The following is a 26,062-nucleotide window of genomic DNA, read 5'->3' as shown; positions in this document are numbered from 1 at the left end:
GCAGCCCGGAACATTGAAGAAACAAGCCAGAGAGGTACAGAGAAGCAAGCCAGCCCAGAACAGAGCCAGACGACGTAAAAAACCTGAGATAACTACTTTTCCCTCTCCTCCGCTGGGAAAGTAGCTGGGCGCGCGTGCCAACAGAGAGGGCTCTGCGTGCCCTCTCTGGCACGCGTGCCATAGATTCGCCATCACTGACCTAGATGATTTAGAATATCACTCCTGCCAGAATAATCTTCAGATAGTGGGCTTGCCAGAAACGGTGCCAGAAAGGAATCTTGGCCCCATGTTGGAAACTTGGCTAAGTAAAGAGTTTGCACTTTCTGACACTTTTGTGTCTTGAGCGTGCACACCAGCTGGGCTGCCCGCAGCCTGACAGGCAGAGGCCAAGAGCGGTCATTGTGGAAGTGCATAAACTGGAGATTTTGTGAGGATTTAAGGAAAAAAGAAATTCTTTGACATAATGAAAGTGCATCTATCTTGATTATCCAGGATTACTCTGTTGCCTTGCAAGTGCATTGCAGAAAATTCACTGTACTTTGTGCTACATGTCAGGTATAAAGGCTTGCAATTTATGCTGTTATATCCTGCTCTATTAAAAATCAATGTGAACAGTCAGTGGCGTGCTTTTGATATTCCATCTGCAGCGCATGATTGTCTAAATGGATTATGACAACCAGCATTCTTTCATGAAGTACCGGGGTGTTCAGTGCACTGAGCTAGTTTTGTCTAGTTAACATGACTCTGTCCATTCTATGAAGGTTTACAGATTAGTGGGTCGGTGGCTACTGTTTCTAACCATGGAGTTTGGGGCAAGGGGGTATGGGACCCCTTGTATCTTTAGTGATTTCTTTTCTGTCTTGCTTTTGAGTGGGACAGATGCAGAGGGTTGTTACGGGGGGGAAGGTTGCAGGGAAGAGGGTAGAATTGGGGGACGGGGTGGCCGGTGACTTTCAGAAATACCTAAGGGACGTAATGTGCAGCATGGAAAGAAATTTGGGCTGGGGCCGGACACGGGTGCAGTTCTTTTGAGGGGTGGCTCTCCCTTGCATTTCTTGCTTGGATGTTATTATTTTGTTGGGGATGGTATTTGGGCTGAGGTGAAGGCTGGGCGTCTCAGCTTACAGTTACTGAAATGTTCGCACATGTTCTTTGCTTATATGTAGATGTCTGTTACACATAGTAGAATAATTACGCAAGAAAATACTATCTGTTCTCAGGAGATAGAAGGCAGATATTGCTTGTCTCCAGGAGATTCGTCTCACTGATAGCGAATACTTGAAGCTTAAAAAAGCATAGGTATGAGAGGTGCACTTTGCTTCTTTGGAGGGTGGGGGTGGAGGATATATATTTCTTTATAAAAACCTAGCTTGTATCTCTGAGGTCATCTTGCAGGATGGGTGGGGTAGATATTTCCTACTTAAAGTTTGGTTGCAGGGAAGAGAAATTTATTTGCTTACACTTTAATTTTATTCTACCCTTGCCTCATGACTCAATTACTGCTTTATAAGGATAAAGCTGTGGATGTGCTATGAATATTCTGCCAGACTCGGTACTAGATAGTGGTACCTGGTCGAAATAACCCCAACAAAAAGGCCCAAACACAAAATAGCCCCGACAAAAAAAGAAAAAATAGCCCCGGTAAATCAGCCCCTTACAAAAGGGCCTGCCCACAATTTGGCCCCTGACAAATGAGCCCCTCCAATAAAAGGTCCCATCCACGAGTATTTTACCTGCTCTTGCTGCTGCAACTGTGTGTCTTTCTGAGTCCTGCTGCTGCTTTGAGCCAAGGTATGTCTCCTCTTTGTCATGTCAGCAGGAGTCTGTGCCAAAGGAGAATCCAGGTTCATGCTAGTCACCGCTACTGCTGGCGATTTTGAATGATTTCTACTTCTAAAAGGGAGACTCTGTAGCTGAGCGAACTCTCCATCAACCCACTAACTCAATCTGAGTCTACAAGGTGGCTCTAATGCTGGAGTTAAGTTGTCATTTGGACCAGATTTTGGACTAAAAACATGGGGGAAAAACTTAGCCTTAGCTTTCCTGTTCCCTATTTTTGATATTCATAGACTTCCAAAATACTACAGCAGAGCTCAGGAAACCAGCTTCCATCAGCCATCTTGACTCCTCTTCCCCTGGATACAATGCTTCACTTTAAGATAATTGAGAGGATTTGGCAATTTTTTTTTTCACAGAAATTGAGGATTTTTAGTTGTCTAAAAAATAAAAACTGTGTGTTCAAAGTGTATCGGTCCAGAAAAGTGCAAGGCAGGATTTACTTAATATCGAGAGAAGTATGTTGGAGAAAAGCAAAAGATAAAGAACAGACTTGAATAAAGAGCAATATCCTACAATTCATCAAGCTTCTGTTACTGGGATGTACATTTAGCAAGAATAACTGGGCAAATTGGATAGTTATCATAGTCTCTTTCTGCTGTTAACTGCTGTGTCACTGCTTTAACAAAAGTCTTATGGAGCAGGTGGGGGAAGAGGGGTTGGTGGTTGGGAGGCGAGGATAGTGGAGGGCAGACTTATACGGTCTGTGCCAGAGCCAGTGATGGGAGGCAGGACTGGTGGTTGGGAGGTGGGAAATACTGCTGGGCAGACTTTGTACGGTCTGTGCCCTGAAAAAGGCAGGTACAAATCAAGGTAAGGTATACACATATGAGTTTATCTTGTTGGGCAGACTGGATGGACCATGCAGGTCTTTTGTCTGCCGTCATCTACTATGTTACTATCCAGCTTATAATCAAAATAGTAAAACGCCTATATTGTGACCCAAATCGGGAGATTGACGTTTATCTCACAAAAACAAATAAAGCGGTATAATCGAAAGCCGAATTTGGACGTTTTCAACTGCACTCCGTCGCGGATGCGGACAAAGTTGATGGGGCGTGTCGAAGGCGTGGTGAAGGCGGAACTGGGGCGTGGTTATCGGCCGATCAGAGATAGGCGCCTTTCGCCAATAATGGAAAAAAAAATATGCATTTTTAGCGAGAATTTAGGGCACTTTTCCTGGACCCTGTTTTTCCACGAATAGGGCCCCAAAAAGTGCCCAAAATGACCAGATGACCTCCCCTGACTCCCCCAGTGGTCACAAACCCCCTCCCACCACAAAAATATGCTGTTTCACAACTTTTTATGTTCACCCTCAAATGTCATACCCACCTCCCTGGCAGCAGTATGCAGGTTACTGGAGCAGTTATTAGGGGGTGCAGTGGACTTCAGGCAGGTGGACCCAGGCCCCCCCCCCCACCTGTTACACTTGTGCTGGTAAATGGGAGCCCTCCAAACCGCCCCCCAAACCCACTGTACCCACATGTAGGTGCCCCCCTTCACCCCTTAGGGCTATAGTAATGGTGTAGACTTGTGGGCGGTGGGTTTTGAGGGGATTTGGGGGGCTCAACACCCAAGGGAAGGGTGCTATGCACCTGGGAGCTCTTTTACTTTTTTTTTGTTTTTGTAAAAGTGCCCCCTAGGGTGCCCGGTTGGTGTCCTGGCATGTGAGGGGGACCAGTGCACTATGACTCCTGGCCCCTCCCACGAACAAATGCCTTGGATTTATTCGTTTTTGAGCTGGGCGCTTTCATTTTCCATTATCACTGAAAAACAAAAACGCCCAGCTCACAAATTGTCGAATAAAACATGGACGTCTGTTTTTTTCAAAAATACGGTTCAGTCCGCCCCTTCACGGACCCGTTCTCGGAGATAAACGCCCATGGAGATAGACGTTTTTGTTCAATTATGCCCCTCCACGTTTGCATTATAACCATTTCGTTAAGTTGATAGACATACAGGAGTTTTAGAAATAGTTTCTACTGTCCTATACGTCCATAATACTGTTTAGCTGTTTGTTAAAAGATCTTTCACCTTTCTGTAAATGATACACATTTGACAGCATAAATGATGTGAGCTAGCTCAGTCTTTTCCCAGTAATACCCTTCCACAGTGTACTTGAACAGCTGTATCTTCAAAGCTGTTTTTGATTAGCTACACTATCGGTATCAAGGTTTCTAAAATAGACTAATGACCTTTCTGATGTGACAGTGAAGAATATCACTACATTTAGCTTACAGATCTCTTTTTTCTGACATCTTGTGCATAACGCATTTCTTGGGTAACTGCTTTTTCACAGGTTATTTTTGCAAGGGCAGAGGAGAAAAAGTAAAGGTTTAAAATGGCATGTGGCGTAGGTTTTGACATACTAGAGTGTGGCAGATAAATCCTGAAATGTTGATAGGTGATATGAGACTCCGTGTGATGCTGCACTGACGTTTTTCGGATCAAACATTTCAACAGCTGACACCCCATCCCTCACCCCGTGACTTGGAAGAACGTGTAACATGCAAAGGTTTGAAACTCATACCAACAGAAACAGACTGGCTTGAGTGACAGGCTTGTAAGAGGCTTACTATCCTTCTACTCACTTCCCTTATTGAAAGAAAAGGTTAACCAGAAATCAAAATAATTAGTTTTCTTGAGACTTAGTTATCTCAGGTTTTCCTGGGACACAGTGAGACTTGGGGAGGGAAGGTGGCGGACAACACATGTAGTTTTGTAATTTCAAAACTAAGGGGTCCTTTTAATAAAGTGCTTTTAATTAGTTAATGCATAAATTAGTAAGCACTAAGTGCCTACTGTAGTAATAGTTACCACAGTACCAATCCATGTTATGTGCATAGCATGGAAACGGGTGGGGAATAGTGTGGATTACGCATTGCAGGATAACACATGATTAACTTATTATGTTAACTGTGGCCATTGGTTCAGCCAAGGGAAGTCTTGTCTCACCAAAGTGCGTCATTTCTTTGAAGGCGCGAATAAACATGTGGATAAAGGTGAGCCAATTGATGTAGTGTATCTAGATTTTCAGAAAACTTTTGACAAAGTTCCTCATGAGAGACTCCTGAGAAAATTAAAAAGTCCTGGGATAGGAGCCAGTGTTCTTCTGTGGATTATAGGAATTGGTTATTGGACAGAAAACAGAGGGTAGGGTTAAATGGCCATTTTTCTCAGTGGAGGAGGATGAATAGTGGAGTGCTGCAGGGATCTGTACTGGGACTGGTGCTATTTAATATATTTATAAATGATCGGAAATTGGAACAAGTGAGGTGATTAAATATGCAGATGACACAAAACTATTCAAAGTTGTCAAAACACATGCGGATTGTGAAAAATTGCAGGGAGTCGTTAGGAAACTGGAAGACTGGGCATCCAAATGTCAGATGAAATTTATATTTCAACTTTTTTTATTGAGATCAAAAATTCTCAGAATTACAGTCTCCAGCAAGTACATATTGTCATACCATCAAATTATACAGCAAATCATCGTTCAGATCCATTCTCATATTTCTCTATGTCCCCCCTCCCCTCACCCCCCCTTTTACCTCATATAAATTCTCTACATAAACACCAGAACATTTAACCCCTATATTCATAATTTATTAAGGATTAGGCTTCTCCCCTGATGTGATAGCTTGGCTAAATAAGGATTCCAGAGCTTCAAAAATCGGGTTTTACGTTTAAATGAGCATCTAACCTCTTGTGCTTCCCATGTAAGTACTTCTGGTGTGTCCAATGAAGTCCACTGTTGCAATATACATTTTCTTGCAATCAAACATAGCTTACGGCATAGCAGCACCTCTCCCGCCCCGTCAGATGAAATTTAATGTGGACAAATGCAAAGCGATGTACATTGGGAAGGTTAATCCGAATCATAGTTATCTGATGCAAGGGTCAACTTTAGGAGTCATCACTCAAGAAAAACATCTGAATGTCATTATAGACAGTACGCTGAAATCTTCTGCCCAGTGTGCAGCGGTGGCAGGCAAAAAAGGATGCTAGGAATTATTAGGAAAGGGATACAAAATAAGACCAAGAATATTGTAATGCCTCTGTATCGCCAATGGTGTGACCTCACCTTGAGTATTGCGTTCCATTCTGGTTGCCATATCTCAAAAAAGATATAGCAGAATTAGAAAGGTTCACAGAAGAGTGACCAAAAATGATAAAGGGAATGGAATTCCTCCCATATGAGGAAAGGCTAAAGAGGTTAGAGCTCTTCATCTTGGAAAAGAGATGGCTGAGGGAATATGATTGAGGTCTGTGAAATTCTGAGTGATGTAGAATGGGTAAAAGTGAATCGATTTCTCACTCTTTGAAAAAGTATAATGACCAGGGGACGCTTAATGAAGTTACATGGAAATACTTTTAAAACAAATAGGAGGAAATAATTTTTTTTCACTCAAAGAATAGTTTAAGCTCTGTAACTTGCTGCCAGAGGATGTTATAACAGTCAGCATATCTAGGTTTAAAAAAGGTTTGGACAAGTTCCTGGAGGAAATGTCCATAGTCTGTTATTGAGATGGACGTGGGGAAAGCCACTGCTTACCCCCGCCCCCCCCCCCCCCCCCCCCCCCCCCCCGCGTATTGGTAGCATGGGATGTTGCTACCAATTGGGTTTCTGCCAGATACTTGTGACCTGGATTGGCCACTGTTGGAAGCAGGATACTGGGCTAGATGGACCATTGGTCTGACCCAGTATGGCTATTCTTATGTATGTTTCTATTGTAAGCTGCTTAGTGTCAAGCTTGGTATAAATTTGTAAAATAAATAAATAAATCCAATTTTCTTCAACTACTTTTTCCCTTGGGTAATTTTGTGGTATGTGTGTTCTTGTCAGATTGAATCTTTGCTATCCATATTTGGAGTTCCTTTCTAATTCCTTTCATCTTTTGAAGGTGCCCCTATATTGTTGTAGTACCTTTTGGAAATTTTCACTGAAACTTTATGGGTCAAAAGTGAAGCTACCTATGTATTAAACATTAAGAGTTCTTTTAAGACTTCTATTACCTGGCATTCGAAGCCATGCCAGCTTTTACCGGAAACTTAATTAGTCATGCCTGTGCATGCAAAAAGCCATTTTCAGGTACTAATAAACATAAATATTTTGGACATCATTTATTATACTGTAATGGCAAAATCTGCTGAACTGTAGGAGTCTCAAAATATTGCTGATTAAGCATGACTTTGAAAGGGATCTCATGCCAGGGTGGGTGATTTAGTTTTATATTTCTAGAATACATGAATGCTTCTTATTTGACAGTCAGTTGCTAATCTGTGACCAGGACGCGCAGAGGGTATTTACTGAGTTGTATCAGTGCACTGTAATTCCCACGTTAAACAGCTAATTTCATCTGGTGTGAAGGTTGTTACCATGTGTTAACTTGGCAAATAATGCTAACAAAAATTTCTCTGCATTAACTGCACAGCAAAATGGGAATATATATCCAACAGTTAAATGCAGAGGGTTTGCAATTACCACACACTAATTTTGGCTAGTTGTGCATGGTAACTGCAAACCTTAACTTAGTAAATGAGGTCTACAGTGTTTTAGCAATGATTTTCTCTAAAGAAGAGGGTGAGCCTGTGGATTTCTCCTAGTCATGATCAGAGACATTAACAGTTAATGAGATCTGGTGGTAGTGCAGGCCTCGTGAAGGTTGTTATAAATTGGTGGCCTCCTGACTGCACCTCAGATTTGATTCAATATGCCAAAGCATTTGCAGAGTACCTTTCAGTAGTGCTTCTATTAATAGACTGAGGACTGCAGAATCCTGAAAACATGACCATCAGCAGAATGCACTAAGTTAATTTCAGGTCATTTTTCTGGGCCAAACAGTGGAAAATTGTGGAGCTGGTATTTATATGCCAAAATACTTTTCTCCTTCTCTGTTTTCCTTTCTTTGTCTGGTTAGTTATTTTTCTGATCAATTATACTGATAACGTCTAGCTTTAGGTTAAATTTTGCTTTTCCTTGATGTACCAATGGGTAGTAAAGCCACACACTAAAAGAGAAGACAAAATAGAGCTTTTCTTTCAAATCATACTTCTTCCTATGATAAATTGTAGTAATAAATATAGAAATTAGATATTTTGGTATAAGTTGCCTTTTTAGAAATAAAGCATATATGTTCACTACAATGTTTTGTATTCAGGTTTTCACTTTTTCAGAGCAGTTTCTTTGCAAGTAGAAAGCTCCAGCTGTTCAAATCAGGGTTGAATGAAGTAATATTTTCTTAAAAGTGTTTATTTTCCTTTAGGAGCCATAAAACTGTCCAGTTTGACATGTGGTAACCAGCACGTTTGGGCTTGTGACACTAGTGGTATTGTTTACTTCCGGGTGGGGACTCAGCCTCTTAATCCAAGTATGATGTTGCCAGCATGGATAACAATTGAGTCGCCTATCCAGGTAAAACCTTCATGTTTTAATAATATTTTTCTAACAAGGGATGTGCCATTAATGGTAGCACTGTGGAGTGCATCCTGTGTATGTATTGAGCAATAGATCTGCCCAGTGTTGAGGCTGCCAAACCAGAACCATTTGTCACTGATTCAGAACCTTTCTGAACTTGCTTCCTTTTCCCCTCCACAGCTAGAGCGGAAGGCAGAACTCTGGCAGGTCTTGCCTGGTACCTGTTTTTAAGAAAATTACTTTGAGTCTTCCTCCTTTCTGTTTTTAGGGCATAATTGTTGTTCTTGGTGGTGTATTGCTGATATGTCTTGTTGTCTCCCCCCCCCCCCCCCCCCCACACACACACTTTTCTGTTACTACCTTCTATAACCAGAGAGCCTTCCTACTCTGCAGATGTCAAAAGTTCCAAGGCACATAAGGATGATTGTCCTGCTGCTATGGTTAATTTCTCTGTTGTATGATTTGACCTGCCAAAATTCTGCATGTAGAAAGAACCACATTTGGGCTCAGAAAAAGTCTCTGATCATTCTGTCATAGGGAGTTTCTTGTACAGCACTACAGATAAGTACTATGCAAATGACAGTCTATCAAGAACTAATAGTCTTAATGTTTGTTATATCCATGCCATGAGCTTACAGAATTTTTATTTGAGCAATATGCCAAGTTTCCAGAATAAGACTCTTTGTCCTAACAAGTAAAGATAACTGAAATATTGATACACAAATGTAGGGTTATGAAAATATGTGCATATGCTCACTGGGATCTAGTGCATTTTCTTAATTGATGGTCTTGGGAGCCAGCCCCAGCTATGGTCTCTGGAGGAGGAGGGCAGGAGATGCTGAGATACCTGGAAGGGAGAGAGTGAGGGTTGAAAAGGGGAGGAGAAGGAGAGAGAAAAGTGTGCATGAGAGAGAATGAGAGGACTGCAGAGTAGGAGAGAGAAGATAGGGGTTGCAAAGTTAGAGGTGGACTATGCAAAAAGTACTGCTACTGAGTGAATAGAGAAGATTGAAGGGCCTATGGAGTGAAGGAAAACAAGAGGGCTACCTAGCTGTAGGTTTGGTTGTGTATACTTGCTAGAGGAGAAGAGTTTTTACCGTACTCCCATTGCCCGCCTCCTTTGAAAACAAATTATTGGGGAAGTTGGGAGTACATGGAAGAATTTTAGAATCCAGTGTAATTTTGGTTGCAAACCACTTTGATAGTGTTACTCCAAAGTGGTTTATTAAGTTTGAATTAAACTTGAAAATGTAAAACCCTGAGAAGGAAGCACTTCCTCTCTAGCTGGTTATTTTCCTTCCTTACCAATGTGCTAGACCTTCCCCATACAAAAGGTTAGAAGATGCTTGTAGATATTTAGAAGACCCACTTCTCTCCTGATTACAGAAGAAAATGTTTTTTATTACTACTACTAATAAGAATCATTTCTATATCACTACTAGACAAACACAGTGCTATACATATTATACACAGTTACTTTCTCTGTCTCTAGTGGGCTCACAATTTGTTAGTTTTTTTCATACCTGGGGCAATGGAGGGTTAAGTGCCTTGCCCAAAGTCACAAGGAGCTGCAGTGAGAATTGAGCCCAGTTCCCCAGAATCTCAGTCACTGCACTAACCATTAGGCTGCTCCAAGTTAGAATTTGTTCTGAACTATTTCCCTGTACAGTTGTGCCACACCTTCACGTAATTGTTTTAGAGTTTGCCTTCACCTTTCTTCAATGATGGGGGAAGGAGAGTCGCTGTATGGGTGGAATTTGTTCTAAACCAGTCCTGTTTAACCAGTGCTTTGCTACAGAGGAATGTGACATTGTACTCTCTGATTCAGTACCATATTACAGCATTCTTTACATTAATACTTATATACTTGCCTTTCTCTATCAGAAAGAGATCCAAAGCTGTTTACAGCATCAAAGTAGATATGAAAGTACATCTTTATTTTATTTATTTATTTTGCAAAATTTCTATTCCACACTATCTTTATGATTCTAGGCAGATTACAACTAAGCATGCACAATTTCAGTACATCATCAAATAAAATTAAAATAATGTAGAAATGCATCAAAATAAAATAATTCCGATCCTTCTCTGGACCTGTCCCACCACCAGAGAGTGAACAAGGCCGCATCAGTAACTAAATTCAAACAATATAAACATACCCACTAACAAATACAGTTAAATTCCCAACAACAAATCTCCACTCATCTCCTGCTGTCCTTGGCACTCCCAAAGGGGATCATCAAGGGGCAAAGCCCCAGCACGCCTGCCCATGGCTGTCTGATAAAGTAATGGTGTCAGCTTATAACATTATCTTGGGGTAGAAGGAAGGTCGGCTGATTCCTGAACAACAAATCCTGCAGGCAAGCAGTCAAGAGCAAAGTTGGGGACAGTAATGAACTTCTTGCCCCCCCCTACCCCGCACTCATGGTATTAAGGCAAGCTGAATGTCTTTGTGCTACAGGCCTTTAATGACATTGGTTGATGGTATCACCTTGCTTTAACCACCAAATTATATTGGACCGTGACTTCTGCATTGTTTCACTCGCAGCTTATGATACATGGAGATGCCATGAAAAAAGGAAATATTTTTATTTGTGTAAACATATAAAAGAGATAATGAGAATAGGCTGGAAGGCTTTGGCAGAATAATTGCTTATTGAAATAATATATATGTTGAAGCAAAGCTGGGATATATATTTTCAGTTCTATGAGCCATTATCCTGTTGTTCTATTGACATTTATTTCTGTTTATAGCAAGGGATGTGTAACAAAACTGTGCAGCAACCAAGAGCTGTGTCCATGCAAACGTTTCTTGATAATGCTGCTTTTGAAAAGTTACATCTTAGGAAGAGGAGATGATGATAGGTGGTATGGATGGGTAGACTGGATAGGCCATGTAGTCTTTATCTGCCATCATTTTCTATGTTTCTTTCTAGGTTAACAGAGAGCCCTCTATACTGAGGTTTAATTAGAAACCATACAAACCACAGAAATCTAGAAGGTGTCAGTAGAAAAGAACCCCCTGGGGTACCCCTCTGCCTGCTTGTGCCTGTCTACTCTGTCATCAGAGTTTTGCAGGTTTTGCAATCTGAAGAAAATAATACATTAATTGATTTTCTTAGTGGAGGAGTAGCCTAGTGGTTAGTGCACTTGACTTTGATCCTGGGGAACTAGGTTCGATTCCCACTGCAGCTCCTTGTGACTCTGTGAAAGTCACTTAACCCTCCATTGCCCCAGGTATAAATAAGTACCTGTATGTACTATGTAAACCGCTTTGAATGTAGTTCCAAAAACCACAGAAAGATGGTATATCAAGTCCCATTCCCTTTCCACATTAATGCATTTTTTTTTAATGCAGTGGCTTTGTAAAATGGGGGAAGGTAAAGACCAGTTAGCCCATTGAGTCTTCCCAGTTGTCTTCCTCATTTGCTTTTTATCACTCTGGACAGATGAGCACAGGTTCCCAGGACCCAAATCACCATTAGTCTCTCCATGTCCGCCACATGACCCACAACTTTATTTCTACCACTGCCTTCAATCTCTGTTGAAATCATGTTCGTTGGTGGTGTTATAACCATATACCCTCCATGTAGGTTACTCCAGTGTTTTTCGGAAGCCTGATGTAGTTTTACAACTACTGTCTGCCCATTGGCTTATACTATATGTAGATTACAGGGCTGCCGAGAGACAAAAGCAGGCCCAGGGCAAACACTGTTAGGGGGGGCCCTCCACCCCTGCTGCACCAGATGCAGAGGTATAGCCAGCAGCCCATGGGGAGGGGGACTCCGAGGCCACCCATTCCTTTTTGTTCTCTCCCCAACTCATTTTCTCCTCCCCCCTCCCTTACAAAGTTATCTTTGCTGGCAGGGATGCCTCGAAGGGGGACCCAGCTGACCCAGTATAATGGGGGGCTTGGGCCCCTCCACTTTGGGTTTGAGCCCGTCCAACTGCAGTGCCTTGAACGGCTGGCAGAGATACCCAAGCCCCACCAGCCAAATAGCTCCAAAGCCTAAACGTCCTCAGGTGTAAGGATGCCAGCAGCATGCTTTCTAACCACCAATGACGGTACTCCTCGCACATGCTTAGTTCATGTATACAAACTGAGCATGCGTGGAGTGCCGGCATTGCTGCCAACTTCCTTACACTAGGGGAGGTCTGGGCTTTGTGTCTATTTGGCGAGTGGGGCTTGGGTATCCCTGCCAGTCATTCAAGGTACTGCAGTTGGGTGTGCCCGAGCCCAAAGTGAATGGGCCCTGCCCCGCCCCCCCCCCCCATTATAGTGGGTCAGCCTAGGTCCCTCTTCGAGGCCAGGCCTGGGGAATCTTGCCCCCCCCTCAGCGGGCCTGATAGAATATAATGGCAGGTAAGGCACATCCTAATCTTCACAATTTATTTATTCACATCACTTGATATACCCACAAGGGGACCGTCAGTGGTCTCTATGCAGTTTACAACAATAAAACAGAGGCGGAGGGAAGGACAAGATTCAAGAAGGGGACAATCCAAAGGCCTCGCAAAAAAGGTGGGCCCCTGGCTTAACTCTAGCCCTGCATGCTCTTAATAGGCATTGTTTCACTGCTGCAAAACTTGTGCTCATCGGTGAATGGGAAAAGGAGTGGGGTCACATCAGTCCTTAAGTGGGCTGCAAAAGTATGGTACATTTTTATGATATGCTGATGGCGACTGCTGAGATGGAGGGACTCTACATTAATGGTGAAAAATCGGCTGGCTTTTTGCTAAAAAATAATATATATATATATATATATATATATCTAATATAATAAAACGCACCGTGAACGTTCTGAAGACAACGTTCTGTGAAGCCGGAAGCTTGAAGCCGGAAGCCTAAGTTCTCAGGACAACGTTCTGTGAAGCCGGAAGCTTGAAGCCGGAAGTCTGAAGCCTTGAAGCCTGAAGCCTGAAGCCTTGAAGCCGTGAAGCCATCTGACGTCACTCCCAGGCTGAGGCTGAAGGGTTCGGGGATTCGTGGTGTGAAGCCTTCAAGCCAGCCAGCCGTCTCTGCCCCGCCCTCGCGACAAAACAAACAAATCCGGAAGCGAAACGTCAGGGAAGGAGGCGGCGCTCCCGACGTCTAGCCTTCCCTTCGCTGTGTTCCGCCTTCAAAACAAGGCGGAACACAGTGAAGGGAAAGCTAGACGTCGGGAGCGCCGCCTCCTTCCCTGACGCTTCGCTGCACGAACCGCCACGGAGGTAAAGTTAAAAAGAATTAAAAAAAAAAAAAAAGAGATGCATGGATGCGAAGGGGTGGGGGGGCATGGATGCGAGGGGGGGGCATGGATGCGAAGGGGGGGGGCATGGATGCGAAGGGGGGGGGAGAAGAGGGCGGGCCAGGCTGGGACATGGGAGAGAGCGTAGCATGGATGCGAGGGGGGGGGGGTCATGGAAGGGCGAGAGGGGACTTGCTGGAAAAGGATGAATGGAGGCGGCAGGGGACAGAGGAGCATGGATGGGTATGGATTAGGAGGGCAGGGCACAGGGAGAGAGGGGAATTACTGGAAATGGATGAATGGAGGGGACAGATGGCCATGGATGGATATGGATTGCAGGGCAGGCCTCAGGCAGAGAGGGGAAATGCTGGATAGGGAAAAATGGAGGGGCCAGGTGACAGATGAGCATGGATGGGCATGGATTGGAAGGGCAGGACTCAGGGAGAGGGGAATTGCTGGATAGGGATGAATGGAGGGGACAGATGGGCATGGATGGATATGGATTACAGAGCAGGCCTCAGGCAGAGAGGGGAAATGCTGGATAGGGAAAAATGGAGGGGCCAGGTGACAGAGGAGCATGGATGGGCATGGATTGGAAGGGTAGGACTCAGGGAGAGGGGAATTGCTGGGTAGGGATGAATGGAGGGGACAGATGGGCATGGATGGATATGGATTGCAGAGCAGGCCTCAAGCAGAGAGGGGAAATGCTGGATAGAGAAAAATGGAGGGGCCAGTTGACAGAGGAGCATGGATGGGCATGGATTGGAAGGGCAGGACTCAGGGAGAGGGGAATTGCTGCATAGGGATGAATGGAGGGGACAGATGGGCATGGATGGATATGGATTGCAGGGCAGGCCTCAGGCAGAGAGGGGAAATGCTGGATAGGGAAAAATGGAGGGGCCAGGTGACAGAGGAGCATGGATGGGCATGGATTGGAAGGGCAGGACTCAGGGAGAGGGGAATTGCTGCATAGGGATTAATGGAGGGGACAGATGGGCATGGATGGATATGGATTGCAGGGCAGGCCTCAAGCAGAGAGGGGAAATGCTGGATAGGGATGAATGGAGGGGGCAGGTGACAGACAAACATGGATGGCCATGGATTGGGAGGGCAGGGCTCAGGGACAGAGGGGAATTGCTGGAAAAGGATGAATGGAGGGGGCAGGGGACAGATGGCCATGGATTGGAAGGGCACGGCTCACACTCTCTCTCTCATATACAATGTCTTTCTCACTCTCACACACTCTGTCTCACACTGTATCACATTCACTCTCTATGTGCCACACAGTCACTCACACACTCGCTTGGTCTCATACACTCACTCAAACAGAGAATCTGTGTCTCACACACACTCTCTCTCTCGCCCACACACACACACTCTCACTCACACTGTGTCTCACATACACACTTGCACACACTCTCATTCTCACACACACACTCTCTCACAAACACACTCACACCCAGACTCACGCTCTCTCTCACACAATCACACTTTCACTCCGACTCTCAAACAGTCACTCTCACATACACTCTCCCAAACATACACACTCCGAGGAAAACCTTGCTAGCGCCCGTTTCATTTGTGTCAGAAACGGGCCTTTTTTACTAGTATATATATATTACCCGCACTGCTTCATCTCCCTATGTTTGGGGTTTATTGCTGTATTAATGTCCTTGTTCTTTTGCCATTTGGGGGAGGGAGGAAGGATGGAGGGAGTTGGATGATAGTTGGTGAGGGGCTGGGATGAAATGAAAAACGGGGTAGCTACCTTGAAGTCACGTTTAGTATTTGTTGCACGGTTGTTGGAGTTTTGGTTTCATCTACGCAACAATGTACTACATGACCTTTGTGTTCTTTACACAGATGTTTTGTTATCATTGTTTTTCTTCTGTACCTGTACTGTTGACCGAATGAAATGACTTCAATACATTTTTAATTCCATTTGATTCTTTGCTGCTGTATAAGTGTAGGAAAGCTAGATAAAACTCTTGAGCTATGGGGTGGGGCCACCGAAACACAGTTGGTTACTGAAGCTTCACATTTTAATGGAACTTGAGAAGTTAACAGATTATCGAGAAGGTCGATACAATAAAAAGGCGGAGGAGTGGCTAGCCTTGGACTGTATACTGGCAACAGACACTGAGGGGAAGGAGGGGAGTACAGAAGATACCATGGGGGTTGATAGGGTGGAGGGAGGGCAGGGGGGAGGGGTGGGGAGGAGGGCAATTGAAGATGTTAACCATACAGTTATGCTTGTTATTCAAAATGAATAGGATTAGATCCAGTTGTATTAGTTGAACAGCATTGATGTTTGTATTGTCAGTTTTTGCAATATGGTAAACTGAATAAAAAATTTTTTCAAATAAAAAAAAACTCTTGAGCTATGGGATTGAATGTCATGGAGCTAAACCTTAAGTTCAGTCTTTTTGCTGTAAAGCCCTAAAGATATGTATTATAGTAGATAAAAAGCAAAATAGCTCATCTGGTCTGCCCAGAGGAAGTAAGGGTTTTTCATCAATTTTAAAAACTTTTGTTTTATAGATTTTTGAAATAGTCATTTAATTATATTCTATTTCTCTGAGGACAAGCAGGCTTAGTAATTCTCACAAGTGGATGACGCTGACCCACGTTGCCGGTCCGGAATTTACCAAAGTCTGAGAGATTTGTGGAGCGCGAGACACGCTCCACCGCCCATCACGAGTGCCTTCCTGCCTGCCACGAGAACATGGTCTTCTTGGTTCTTTTTCTACTGCTGTGAGGAGAGGGTGTGGTTTTTTGTCTCCTCACATTGCTCAGTCCTAGAGAGCTTTTTTTGTGCCTTTTGGCTATTTTTTTTGTTTATTTTTCGAACTTGATTGTGTTCCACTTGAGGAATACCTGTCCTTTTATTTTTCCCTTTAAGTTTTAGTGATTTTGCCCAGTTTTAAGTTTCCTTTTGTTTTCCGTCGTCATCAGGCCGCTTTTAGGCCTTGGCTTTGGCTGGGACTTTACCTTTCATTTTTGCTGTGCCTTGCCCCTTTTTCAGGCACCATTGCTTCATTTAATTTAGCTGAAGAAGTTTTCCCTTCCATGTCCAGAAAGGGTTCAAACGCTGTACCTGGTGCAATCGGACAATCTCTGGGAAAGACACCCATTGTTGGTGTCTACAGTGTCTTGAGCCTGACCATAGCCCCACTAACTGTGTTCTCTGTCTTCGCATTAAGAAGAGGACCCAGGTTTCCAGAAAGGCTCAACAAGAGAGGATTTTTGGAGCCAAGTCTGGTTCCTTGACCGGCATCGAGGTCAGCGGTGTCAGCATTGAAGTCGAGCATCACACCGGCATCGGGAGCGTTGGTAATCTTAGCTGCTGCTAGACCCGTAGAAACTGGGAGCAGTGAAGCATTGAGTGGGTTCCCCACCTGCATCGAGGCCTCCTGCTGTGCAGGGCCCCCAGGACCATCCATCATCAAACCCAACCCGAGGTGACGTGTGGATTCGACATTGTCCTTATCGGCACCAAGGAGCCTCAGTGACACGCTTTGGGCGAAGGCCAAGAAGCATTGTCATCGGTTGCCTTCGATACATGGTGCCAAGAGCTCCAAGGCGTCGAAGGATTCGCCAACCGAGAAGTGTCGGCACTGGGAGGACCACTCTCCCTCCATAAAGGAGGTACTGACGTGTCGGTCTCCCAGCAGCCAAGACCCTGCTCTTGTATCGACCCCAGCAGTTCTGCAACCTGGTCCTAAGCTGGCACCCCAGCTTTTCCCAGTGTTGGCCCTCGACGAGCGCATCTGGCCCTTGCTCCCTGAGCTGCTGGGATGGCCTCATGCAACAGTGTGCATTGGCATCAGGGGTGCTTGCGCCTACCCTGCCTCCCGTTGCAGCCCTGCAGTGTGGCCTTTGATAGTGATTACGCGTGTGGCCCAGGTGTTGACTGCCACCCAAGCCGGCACTCCCTCGATGTCAGTGGAGGAAGCTTCACAGGAATAGAGGCTGGAGCCAGCTTCTTGACACCACTCTTGAGGACGTAGCTCCTCTACATTGAGGCAGGCTCGGTCTCGACACTCCCATAGGGGAGGTATTATCTGACACTGAAGAGGGAGCGCTCATGGGATTCAGAGGAAGATCCAAGGTACTTTTCCTCTGACAGGTCCTATGGAATTTCCTCTGAACCCTCCCCTCCACCTGAAAGGAGAAAGTCTTCTCCGGAGAGCCTTTCATTTCCATCTTTTGTTAAGGAAATGGCTGATACTATTCCATTTCGTTTGGAAGTGGAGGATGAGCCCAGGGCCAAGATGCTCGCGGTCCTGGACTACGCATCTCCTCCTAAGGAGGCTGTGACTGCCCCTCTCCAAGAGGTGCTCAAAGAAGCCCTCTTCAGGAACTGGGAGTCCCCTCTGTCGGTCCCTGTCATGCCCAAGAAGATTGACAACACAAAAACAAAAAATGAGCGGAAGCTATCCAGAAGGACCAGACTGAAGCCACAGATATGAGAACCAAAATAATTTATTACGACCCAACACGGTCCGTGTTTCGGCCAAAAGGGCCTTCCTCAGGGGTCTAAAACAAAAATACAGCATATATAATATAGCATAATAATGAAAACAATATAAAAACAATGTAAAAACGTAAAATGACATATTTTATATAATGTTGGTGGCTTTAAAATAACATTTTATATTTAACATACATATTTGAAGTGCATATATAAAATTGCAAATAAACTATACCGATAGATATATTAAATAAAATTGGTGATATATGTGTAATAATAGATGCAGAAGAGGCACATGAAAATGGTAATCTTATAATGGCTGGTTTAGTCCGTGATACCGCACAAATTACCCTCTGCACAATTACTTTATACCATTGTTCCATTTTTACATACATCACTAATTAACTTAGATAGTTTGAGACGTCATCTCATACTTCTTTTGAATATCAAAATTGTCAGTTATGACACGCCGTCATATAGAATTTACAGCAATGAGAAACGTCAGTGTATTTTCTATAAATACCCTCTGATTCACTATCGCCGGTTTTTAGCGCATCAGCAGCTTTTGTCAACAGCACTTGCCCATTCATTTAGACAGTATCAGTGGTGAGTTTTTCATCGGTTTATTTTTATTTTTATAATACACATAACGCTACATGCACAAGTGTATAGCATTGGTCTATAGTTCAGTTTTATTACGATAGCGCCTTTGCCTATCCAGCTTAGAGATATATATCCGTATGGCTTACATCTTTTCACTCCAGCCAGATCTTTAAATTTCTGTATATTAAACTATATGGGTTATACTAATTATATAGACTTGCTCAGTCCCAACATGTGGTTATATACTTTTAATAAAGTCCTTAGTTTCAACATAAGGCCTTTTCGAGATAACGTCTGTGAATTGGGACAATGGTATAGAATAGACGTACAGAGAGTAATTTGTGCGGTATCTCGGACTAAACCAGTACCGAAAGACACCGTTATTTTACTTAATAGATGTTATACATAATATATACAAGGTTTGTCGAAAAACTTTTAAATGCAAGCTCCGAGTATGGTTAAAGTAAACTATATATTTTTTAAGAGCCAAAATAGAAGACTTACCACTGATGCTATCGGGATGGATTTGCAAATGCTATCTACATAGACTTGCTGATGCGCTGAAACCCAGCAGTGGCGAATCAGCTGTTATTTATAGTAAATATGCTGACGTCGCTTAGTGATGTAAATGCATATAGTGGCCTATAATGGCTTAAAGTCTCGATATTCAAAAGAAAATACGATGACGCTTCAAACTGCCTCAGTCAATTAGTGACGTGTGCAGGGTAATATGAGTTGAAGGCTTTGATGTCTCAAAGAGGTCCTCATGTTGAGACTAAAGACTCTATTAAGAATATATAACCAAATGTTGGGACTGAGCAAGTCTATATAATTAAATATACAGGAATGTAAAAATCTAACTGGAGTGAAAAAATATATAAGCTATACAGATGTCTTTCTCTAAACTGGATAGGCAAAGGCACTATCGTAATAAAAACTAAACTATAAACAAATGCTATACACTTGTGCATGTAGCGTAGTGTGTATGATGAAAATCAACCACTGATACTGTCTGAATAAATAGGCAAGTGCTGTTGACACAAGCTGCTGATGCGCTAAAAACCGGCAATGGCGAATCGGAGGATATTTATAGGAAATGCACTGATGTTTCTCATTGCTGTGAATTCTATAAGGCGGCATGTCATGACTGACAATTTTGATAATCAAAAGAAGTATGAGATGACGTCTCAAACTATCTAAGTTAATTAGTGATGTATGTAAAAATGGAACAATGGTATAAAGTAATTGTGCAGAGGGTAATTTGTGCGGTATCACGGACTAAACCAGCCATTATAAGATTACCATTTTCATGTGCCTCTTCTGCATCTATTATTACACATATATCACCAATTTTATTTAATATATCTATCGGTATAGTTTATTTGCAATTTTATATATGCACTTCAAATATGTATTTTAAATATAAAATGTTATTTTAAAGCCACCAACATTATATAAAATATGTCATTTTACGTTTTTACATTGTTTTTATATTGTTTTCATTATTATGCTATATTATATATGCTGTATTTTTGTTTTAGACCCCTGAGGAAGGCCCTTTTGGCCGAAACACGGACCGTGTTGGGTCGTAATAAATTATTTTGGTTCTCATATCTGTGGCTTCAGTCTGGTCCTTCTGGATAGCTTCCGCTCATTTTTTGTTTTTGTGTTGTCCTTTTGCGGGAGACTTTGGACTCTCTTTGTTGTTGCTTTTCAAGAAGATTGACACCCAGTATCATTCACAGTGCATCTGGTTTTGATAGGCCTCAGTTGCCTCACAATTCCATGGTGGTGGAATCCGCTCTCAAAAGGGTCAGGAGTTTCAGGGATTATGCCTCGGCACCCCCAGGTAGAGAATCTAGAACCCTGGATTCTTTTGGGAGGAAGATGTACCAGGCTTCAAAGCTGATCTCCTGTATACAGTTGTACTAGCTCTTCACAAGCGTCCACTTTCGAAACTCGGTGTGCAAGTTATCTGACCTGGCTGAGACGCTCCATCCGGAGCAGGCCAAGTCAGTTTACCAGTTGGTCAAGCAGCAGAAGGCGTGTCGAAAGTTCTTGGCCAGGGGCATTTGCGACACTTTTGATGTGGCATCCAAGACTTCTGCTCAAAATATACCAATGCGTAGACTGTCATGGCTGCATGTTTCCGACTTGGAACGTTCTATTCAGCAGAGGTTGGCGGATGCCCACGCCAGGGGGATAACCTTTTTGGAGATAAGGTTGAAGAGGTCGCAGACCAAATCAAAAAACATACTGATACCATTTCTTCTCTCTCCCAGCAGGCACATTCTGCATCAGCCTCCTCAGCTAGGAGGACTTCTGGCAAGCCAAGGAGGAGTTTCTATTACTATCCTAGGTGTAGGTACAACCCTTTGGTTCACCATCCTGCTCAGGCTGAACCCAAGCGTGCTTGTTCATGTCAACAGCGTGCACCTAAGGCCCCTACTGCTCCCCAAGCAAAGCAAGGGATGAGCTTTTGACTGGCTGCAGCAGAGCATAGCCGCAGTAAAAGTGTCCGTCCCAGATGACTTGCCGGTTGGGGGGGGAGTTGAAGTTTTTTTTCACCAAAGGTAGCATCTCATAATTTCTGACCGGTGGGTTCTTCAAATTGTCCATCTCGAATACGCCCTCAATTAGTATCTCAAACCTCCAAATTGCCCACCGAGAGCTCATTCATTCAGCTCTCAGCACAGGCAGGTACTTGTAGATGAACTCTCTGCCCTTCTGAAGGCCCATTGGTCAAACTCATTCTACCAGGGGAAGAAGGTCAAGGATTCTATTCCAGGTACTTCCTTGTGCAAAAGAAAATGGGGGGATGCATCCCATCTTAGACCTAAGGGCCATGAACAAATTCCTAGTCTGAGAAAAGTTCAGGATGGTTTTCCTGGGCACCCTTCTCCCAATGATTCAAAAAAAACAATTGACTATGCTCTCTGGACTTGATGTTTCAATGTTTTTTTATTGAAAACCAGTACAGAAATACAGCTATTACAAATAAGCCTACAATAAAACAAAGGCAATTATCATCTGTGTTCATTATCATAGACTAACATTTTTTCCTTTTTCACCCTCTCCCCCTACTCTCCCCCCTCTTCCAATGATGTTCTCAACCCTCTCATTGCGAGCATTTAACATAACTATAATTCCCATCAAAATCTTCGCCAATCCTCATACATTAAATATGACCTCAGATCCCCTCCGAAGGGACACCACCTTGTAAGTGGTGGAGGGGCTTCCGTGTTTCAATGACTCAGAGGGCTATGCTGAAGGGTTACCCATATCAGACAGGCCTCTGAGGAGAAACCAGACAAAGAGTGTCCCAAATTAGGGAGAGAGGAAAGATGGTGACCTGAAGCTCGTACACTCAACTGCCCAGCTGTCCTCTGAAGTTCTGTTTTTGTTCACTTGAAATTTCCTCTCTGCAATGCAGTTGCCTTAACAGAGGAAGGGGACAATGGGGGGTCAGCCGCCGATGACCAGCGTTTTGTCCCCTGTGCAGCAAGTGTGGGACCGCTGTGTGACGAGCTGCCCATAGATGACTGGGTTGATGAGTCCTTTGATTAGCGCCGACGAAGGAGCGTCGATGCTCTTGGACCTAGAAACAACTTCATCGCTCAAAAATCATTTAACCACCATGCCCAAAGGAGTGGAGGAGTGAGTCAGGAGTGTATGCTGAAACGGAAGTCGTTTACAGCTGAACCCGTGTCGGCGGTGCTACTCCTAAACCCTTAAGAGTTATCAGCTTGGAGTTTTTGGCTCCCGTGGAGGTTGCATTGAATGTCATCTGGAGGGTGCTCCAGGACCTGACGGTGGTAGAGAATGACTTTGCTTCAGATATAGTCTTGTTAATGAGCCACATGGATAATCTAATCGAGTCCTTTGAGAATATACAGCAAATGAAGTTCTACTGAAGTAGGAAACGGTTAAGATTTGAAAATGATAAAAGACCAGAAAAATTTGAACAAAATGAATATTGTTATAGATGATTAATATCGAGATTGTTGTTTTCCCAGAGTTCCGGGTATGACTCCTAATGTTTTTTTTTTCCTCTGAAATGATTCCTCTTAATATATTAATTCAAAAGGAGTGAAGCCTGTGAAACTGGGATTACTTTAATCAGCGGGAATTGGATTGGAGATTCAAGGGTTTGTATTGTTAAAAAATTTCCGGTTTTAAAAGGGAAAAAAAATGAAATCAGGTGTATTACTTTCACTAATATTGGACAATGAAATTGATGGACTATGCACCGTTATGGTCTTGAAGAAACCAACCAGATGATCAATGTGGAATAATGATTTAGATAAATAATAACTGGGCATAATCGGGTTAATACCACGTTTTCTTTGTTTGCTGTTGCTTAAATTGATCTCCTTGTCTTGTTTCACTCTCCCTATTTATTTTGTGGTCTAAGAAAGAGAAAGATTGTATAAAATCCATTTATCTTGTTGAGATTGTTTTCTTCTAATATTGTTTTAATGTACAATCATCTCTGTTTTACTGTTTTGCAAGTGATCCTTGTAAAATGAAAAAATTATAAATAAATGATTAAAAAAAAAAAAAAAAAAAAATATGACCTCAGATGCATGTATGTACTAGTAAAGGATGCATATACTTGCATCCCGATACTTCCAGCCCACCGGAAGTATCTTCGATTTCAGCTGGGAACACATCACTTTCAGTACCGCGTGTTGTCTTTTGACCTTGCGTCAGCTTCCAGGGTCTTCACTAAATGTCTAGCGGTAGTTGCAGCATTGCTATGCAGACAGGGAGTTCATCTCGATGATTGGCTGGTGAAGAGCACCTCAGAGGAGGGTGCTCAGGAGTTCTTGTGGATGACCATTCGGGTGCTTGAGCTACTAGATTTCATTCTAAAATATCCATCTCCGCCCTGTCCAGTGATTGGAGTTCATAGGAGCCATGCTTGATACCCAGATGGTACGAGCCTGCCTCCCGGACAATCTCACACTTGTGTCCAAGGTTTGTGCTGGGCCACTTGGCTTCCACAGTGTATGTTACACCCATGACACACCTTCACATGAGATCTACTCAATGGACACTGGCTTTTCAGTGGTATCAAGCCATGGGGAGTCTGGAAGATGTCAATCAAGTGTCCGCAGAGCTTGTACGCTCCCTTCAGTGGTGGACCATTCGATCCAGTTTGACACTCAGACTTCCATTCCAAATTCCTCAGCCACAAAAAGTGCTGACGATGGATGCATCTCTTCTGGGTTTGGGAGCTCGTGTAGATGGGCTTTACTCAAGGAACTTGGTCCTCCCAGGAAACTAATCTTCAGATCAATCTCCTGGAGCTCCAGGCAATCTGGAACGCTCTAAAGGTTTTCAGAGTTTGGCTATCTCACCAAATTCTCATCTAATCAGACAATCAGGTTGCAATGTATTACACCAACAAGCAGGGGGGCACCGGATCATGCCCTCTGTGTCAGGAGGCCATTCGGATGTGGCATTGGGCTCGCCAACATGGTATGTTCCTTCAAGCCACGTATCTGGTGGGCAAAAGCAATACCCTGGCTGACAGACTGAGCAGGATAATGCAGCCTCATGAGTGGTCTCTCAATATGGGCATAGCCTGCAAGATCTTCCGAGCGTGGGACACCCCTTTGGGTGATCTAGGAAAAGCATTGAAACCCTTTAATGTTTTTTAATATTCTTATGTGGATGATAGTTCTATTCTATTTCCCATTGAAAATACTATACATGTGACTTTTGGACTAATGAATACAGTATTAAAAATTCATTATTGGATGGTGGTCCATGGTTTAAAAATAAACCCAGATAAGACTAATATACTTTGGGTGGGAGAAAAGAGTCAGACTTACCTAAAATGGAAGTAAGACTATTAGATGTAACGGTTTCCCTCCAGGGTGCTGTTAATATTCTGGAAGTGACAGTTGATTCCAACTTAAACATGGAAAAACACACAAATGGAGTCATCAGGAAATCATTTGCTAACTTGAAATTATTGCGCAGAGTAATACCATTTTTGGACCCGTGTCAATTACAACTAACTTTGCAGGCCAGTATCCTGACACAATTGGACTATTGCAAAATAGTTTTGCTTGGCCTTCCAGATTGCCAGCTTTGTAACTCAATGCAAAGGCTAAATTGATTTTTGGACGTAAACCAACAGATCATGCTTCTTCATTCCTTAAAAAGGTGCACTGGCTCCCTATAAAAACAAAAGCTTGAACTTGTTTCTAATCATTCATTCCTAAACTTTTGTATGGTTTAGCTCTGGATTATCTCTGCTCATTCATTTTTCTGTATTCCTCAGTTAAATCTCTGTGTTCATCCAAGGAAATTCACTTAAAGAATTCTCATTTTGTCGGAAAACTATTACTAGTCTCAGATCTATAGTAGGTAGAGGACTAGAACTATGGAATAAGTTTACGCAAACCCTTGGAGAAATAGGTAATCATTCTATTTTCAGACAACATTTGAAATCTTATGTATTAGACCAGTATTTCTCTAAGTTTTAATTGTAATGGCTATTCTCAAATTGTACTATTGGGATTATTGCCCATTTGCTTCCATTTCTTATTGTGATCTGCCTTGAGCCACTTTTGAGGTTAAGTGGAATATAACTGTTCAGATTAGATTACATTAGATCTGCATAGTGCTATCTTTTTCAAGATTGAAGGCCAGTTTGAAAACGCTTTTTTCCCCCCCACAGGCATTTGGTGTCTGATCTGCTTTGTTTAGTGGAGAACAGCTCTAGATCTCCGCTCTTTTCCACTTTAAAATATTTTTCATACTTCCTGTATTTCTCTGGTTTTACTTTACTGTTATTGTAAACTGCTCTGATGCTCGTGATGAAGAGCAGGTTATAAAGATTGGTAATAAACACAATAAGCATAAACATACTTCCTAAATTATTACATTTAAGGTTATAACTGTTTGTTCCATGCAGTTTACCCAATTTTTTCTTTGAAGTGCAAACATTATTTCACAGTGTTCCTAAGCCGAGGCGCCCTGTACATAGTTTTCCATCTTCTTGACGTTAAGGCAGCCTCTGTGTTTATCCTGTGCCTTTTTCAATCCCGTTACTGTTTCTGGCTCTACACCTCCTCTGGGAGGGCATTCCAAGCAGTATTAGAGAAAATGTGACTATAAAATTCAATACTATGTTGTGCCACAGCCACCTGAGCTGAGGGAATTTGCAGTTAAGCTGATTATAACATTCAGAATTCTTGCATATGTTTGCTTGATTCAATTACCTATATTAAAGGTTAAGTTATTTTTTTTTTTTATTGATAACTTCAGGAGTACTGAACTATGAATAACCTTGCTGCAGAGCATAAAATCATCTGAAGCTCTCCACTGGTGTGTGTGAAGTGCATGCATGTGACTGTAATGACGCAAAAGTAAAGGAAGGAGGGTGAGGGTCATTGTATATATGTGACTGTGAAGCTAAAACCTAGAGACAGAATGCAGGCTCAGCTAGAAACTCCTGTCTGCATCAGTCACTGTTGCTTTTCTGAG

At 43.0% G+C, this 26,062-nt stretch overlaps 1 protein-coding gene across 2 annotated transcripts in view; it reads left to right on the top strand.

The window, feature by feature from the left end:
* TECPR2 (tectonin beta-propeller repeat containing 2) overlaps positions 1–26,062 on the top strand; it is a 158,445-nt gene that overhangs the window by 115,106 nt on the left and 17,277 nt on the right. For both annotated transcript variants that reach the window (XM_030214188.1, XM_030214189.1), the window contains exon 16: positions 8,103–8,251. In XM_030214188.1, the coding sequence (XP_030070048.1) occupies positions 8,103–8,251 (149 nt within the window). The remainder of the gene's footprint in view (positions 1–8,102; positions 8,252–26,062) is intronic.

This window comes from Microcaecilia unicolor, chromosome 9, assembly GCF_901765095.1.
Source record: "Microcaecilia unicolor chromosome 9, aMicUni1.1, whole genome shotgun sequence".
In the NCBI taxonomy this organism is placed as follows: domain Eukaryota; kingdom Metazoa; phylum Chordata; class Amphibia; order Gymnophiona; family Siphonopidae; genus Microcaecilia; species Microcaecilia unicolor.
The sequence above is the reverse complement of the archived record's forward strand: the minus strand, read 5'-3'. Positions and strand labels throughout refer to the sequence as shown.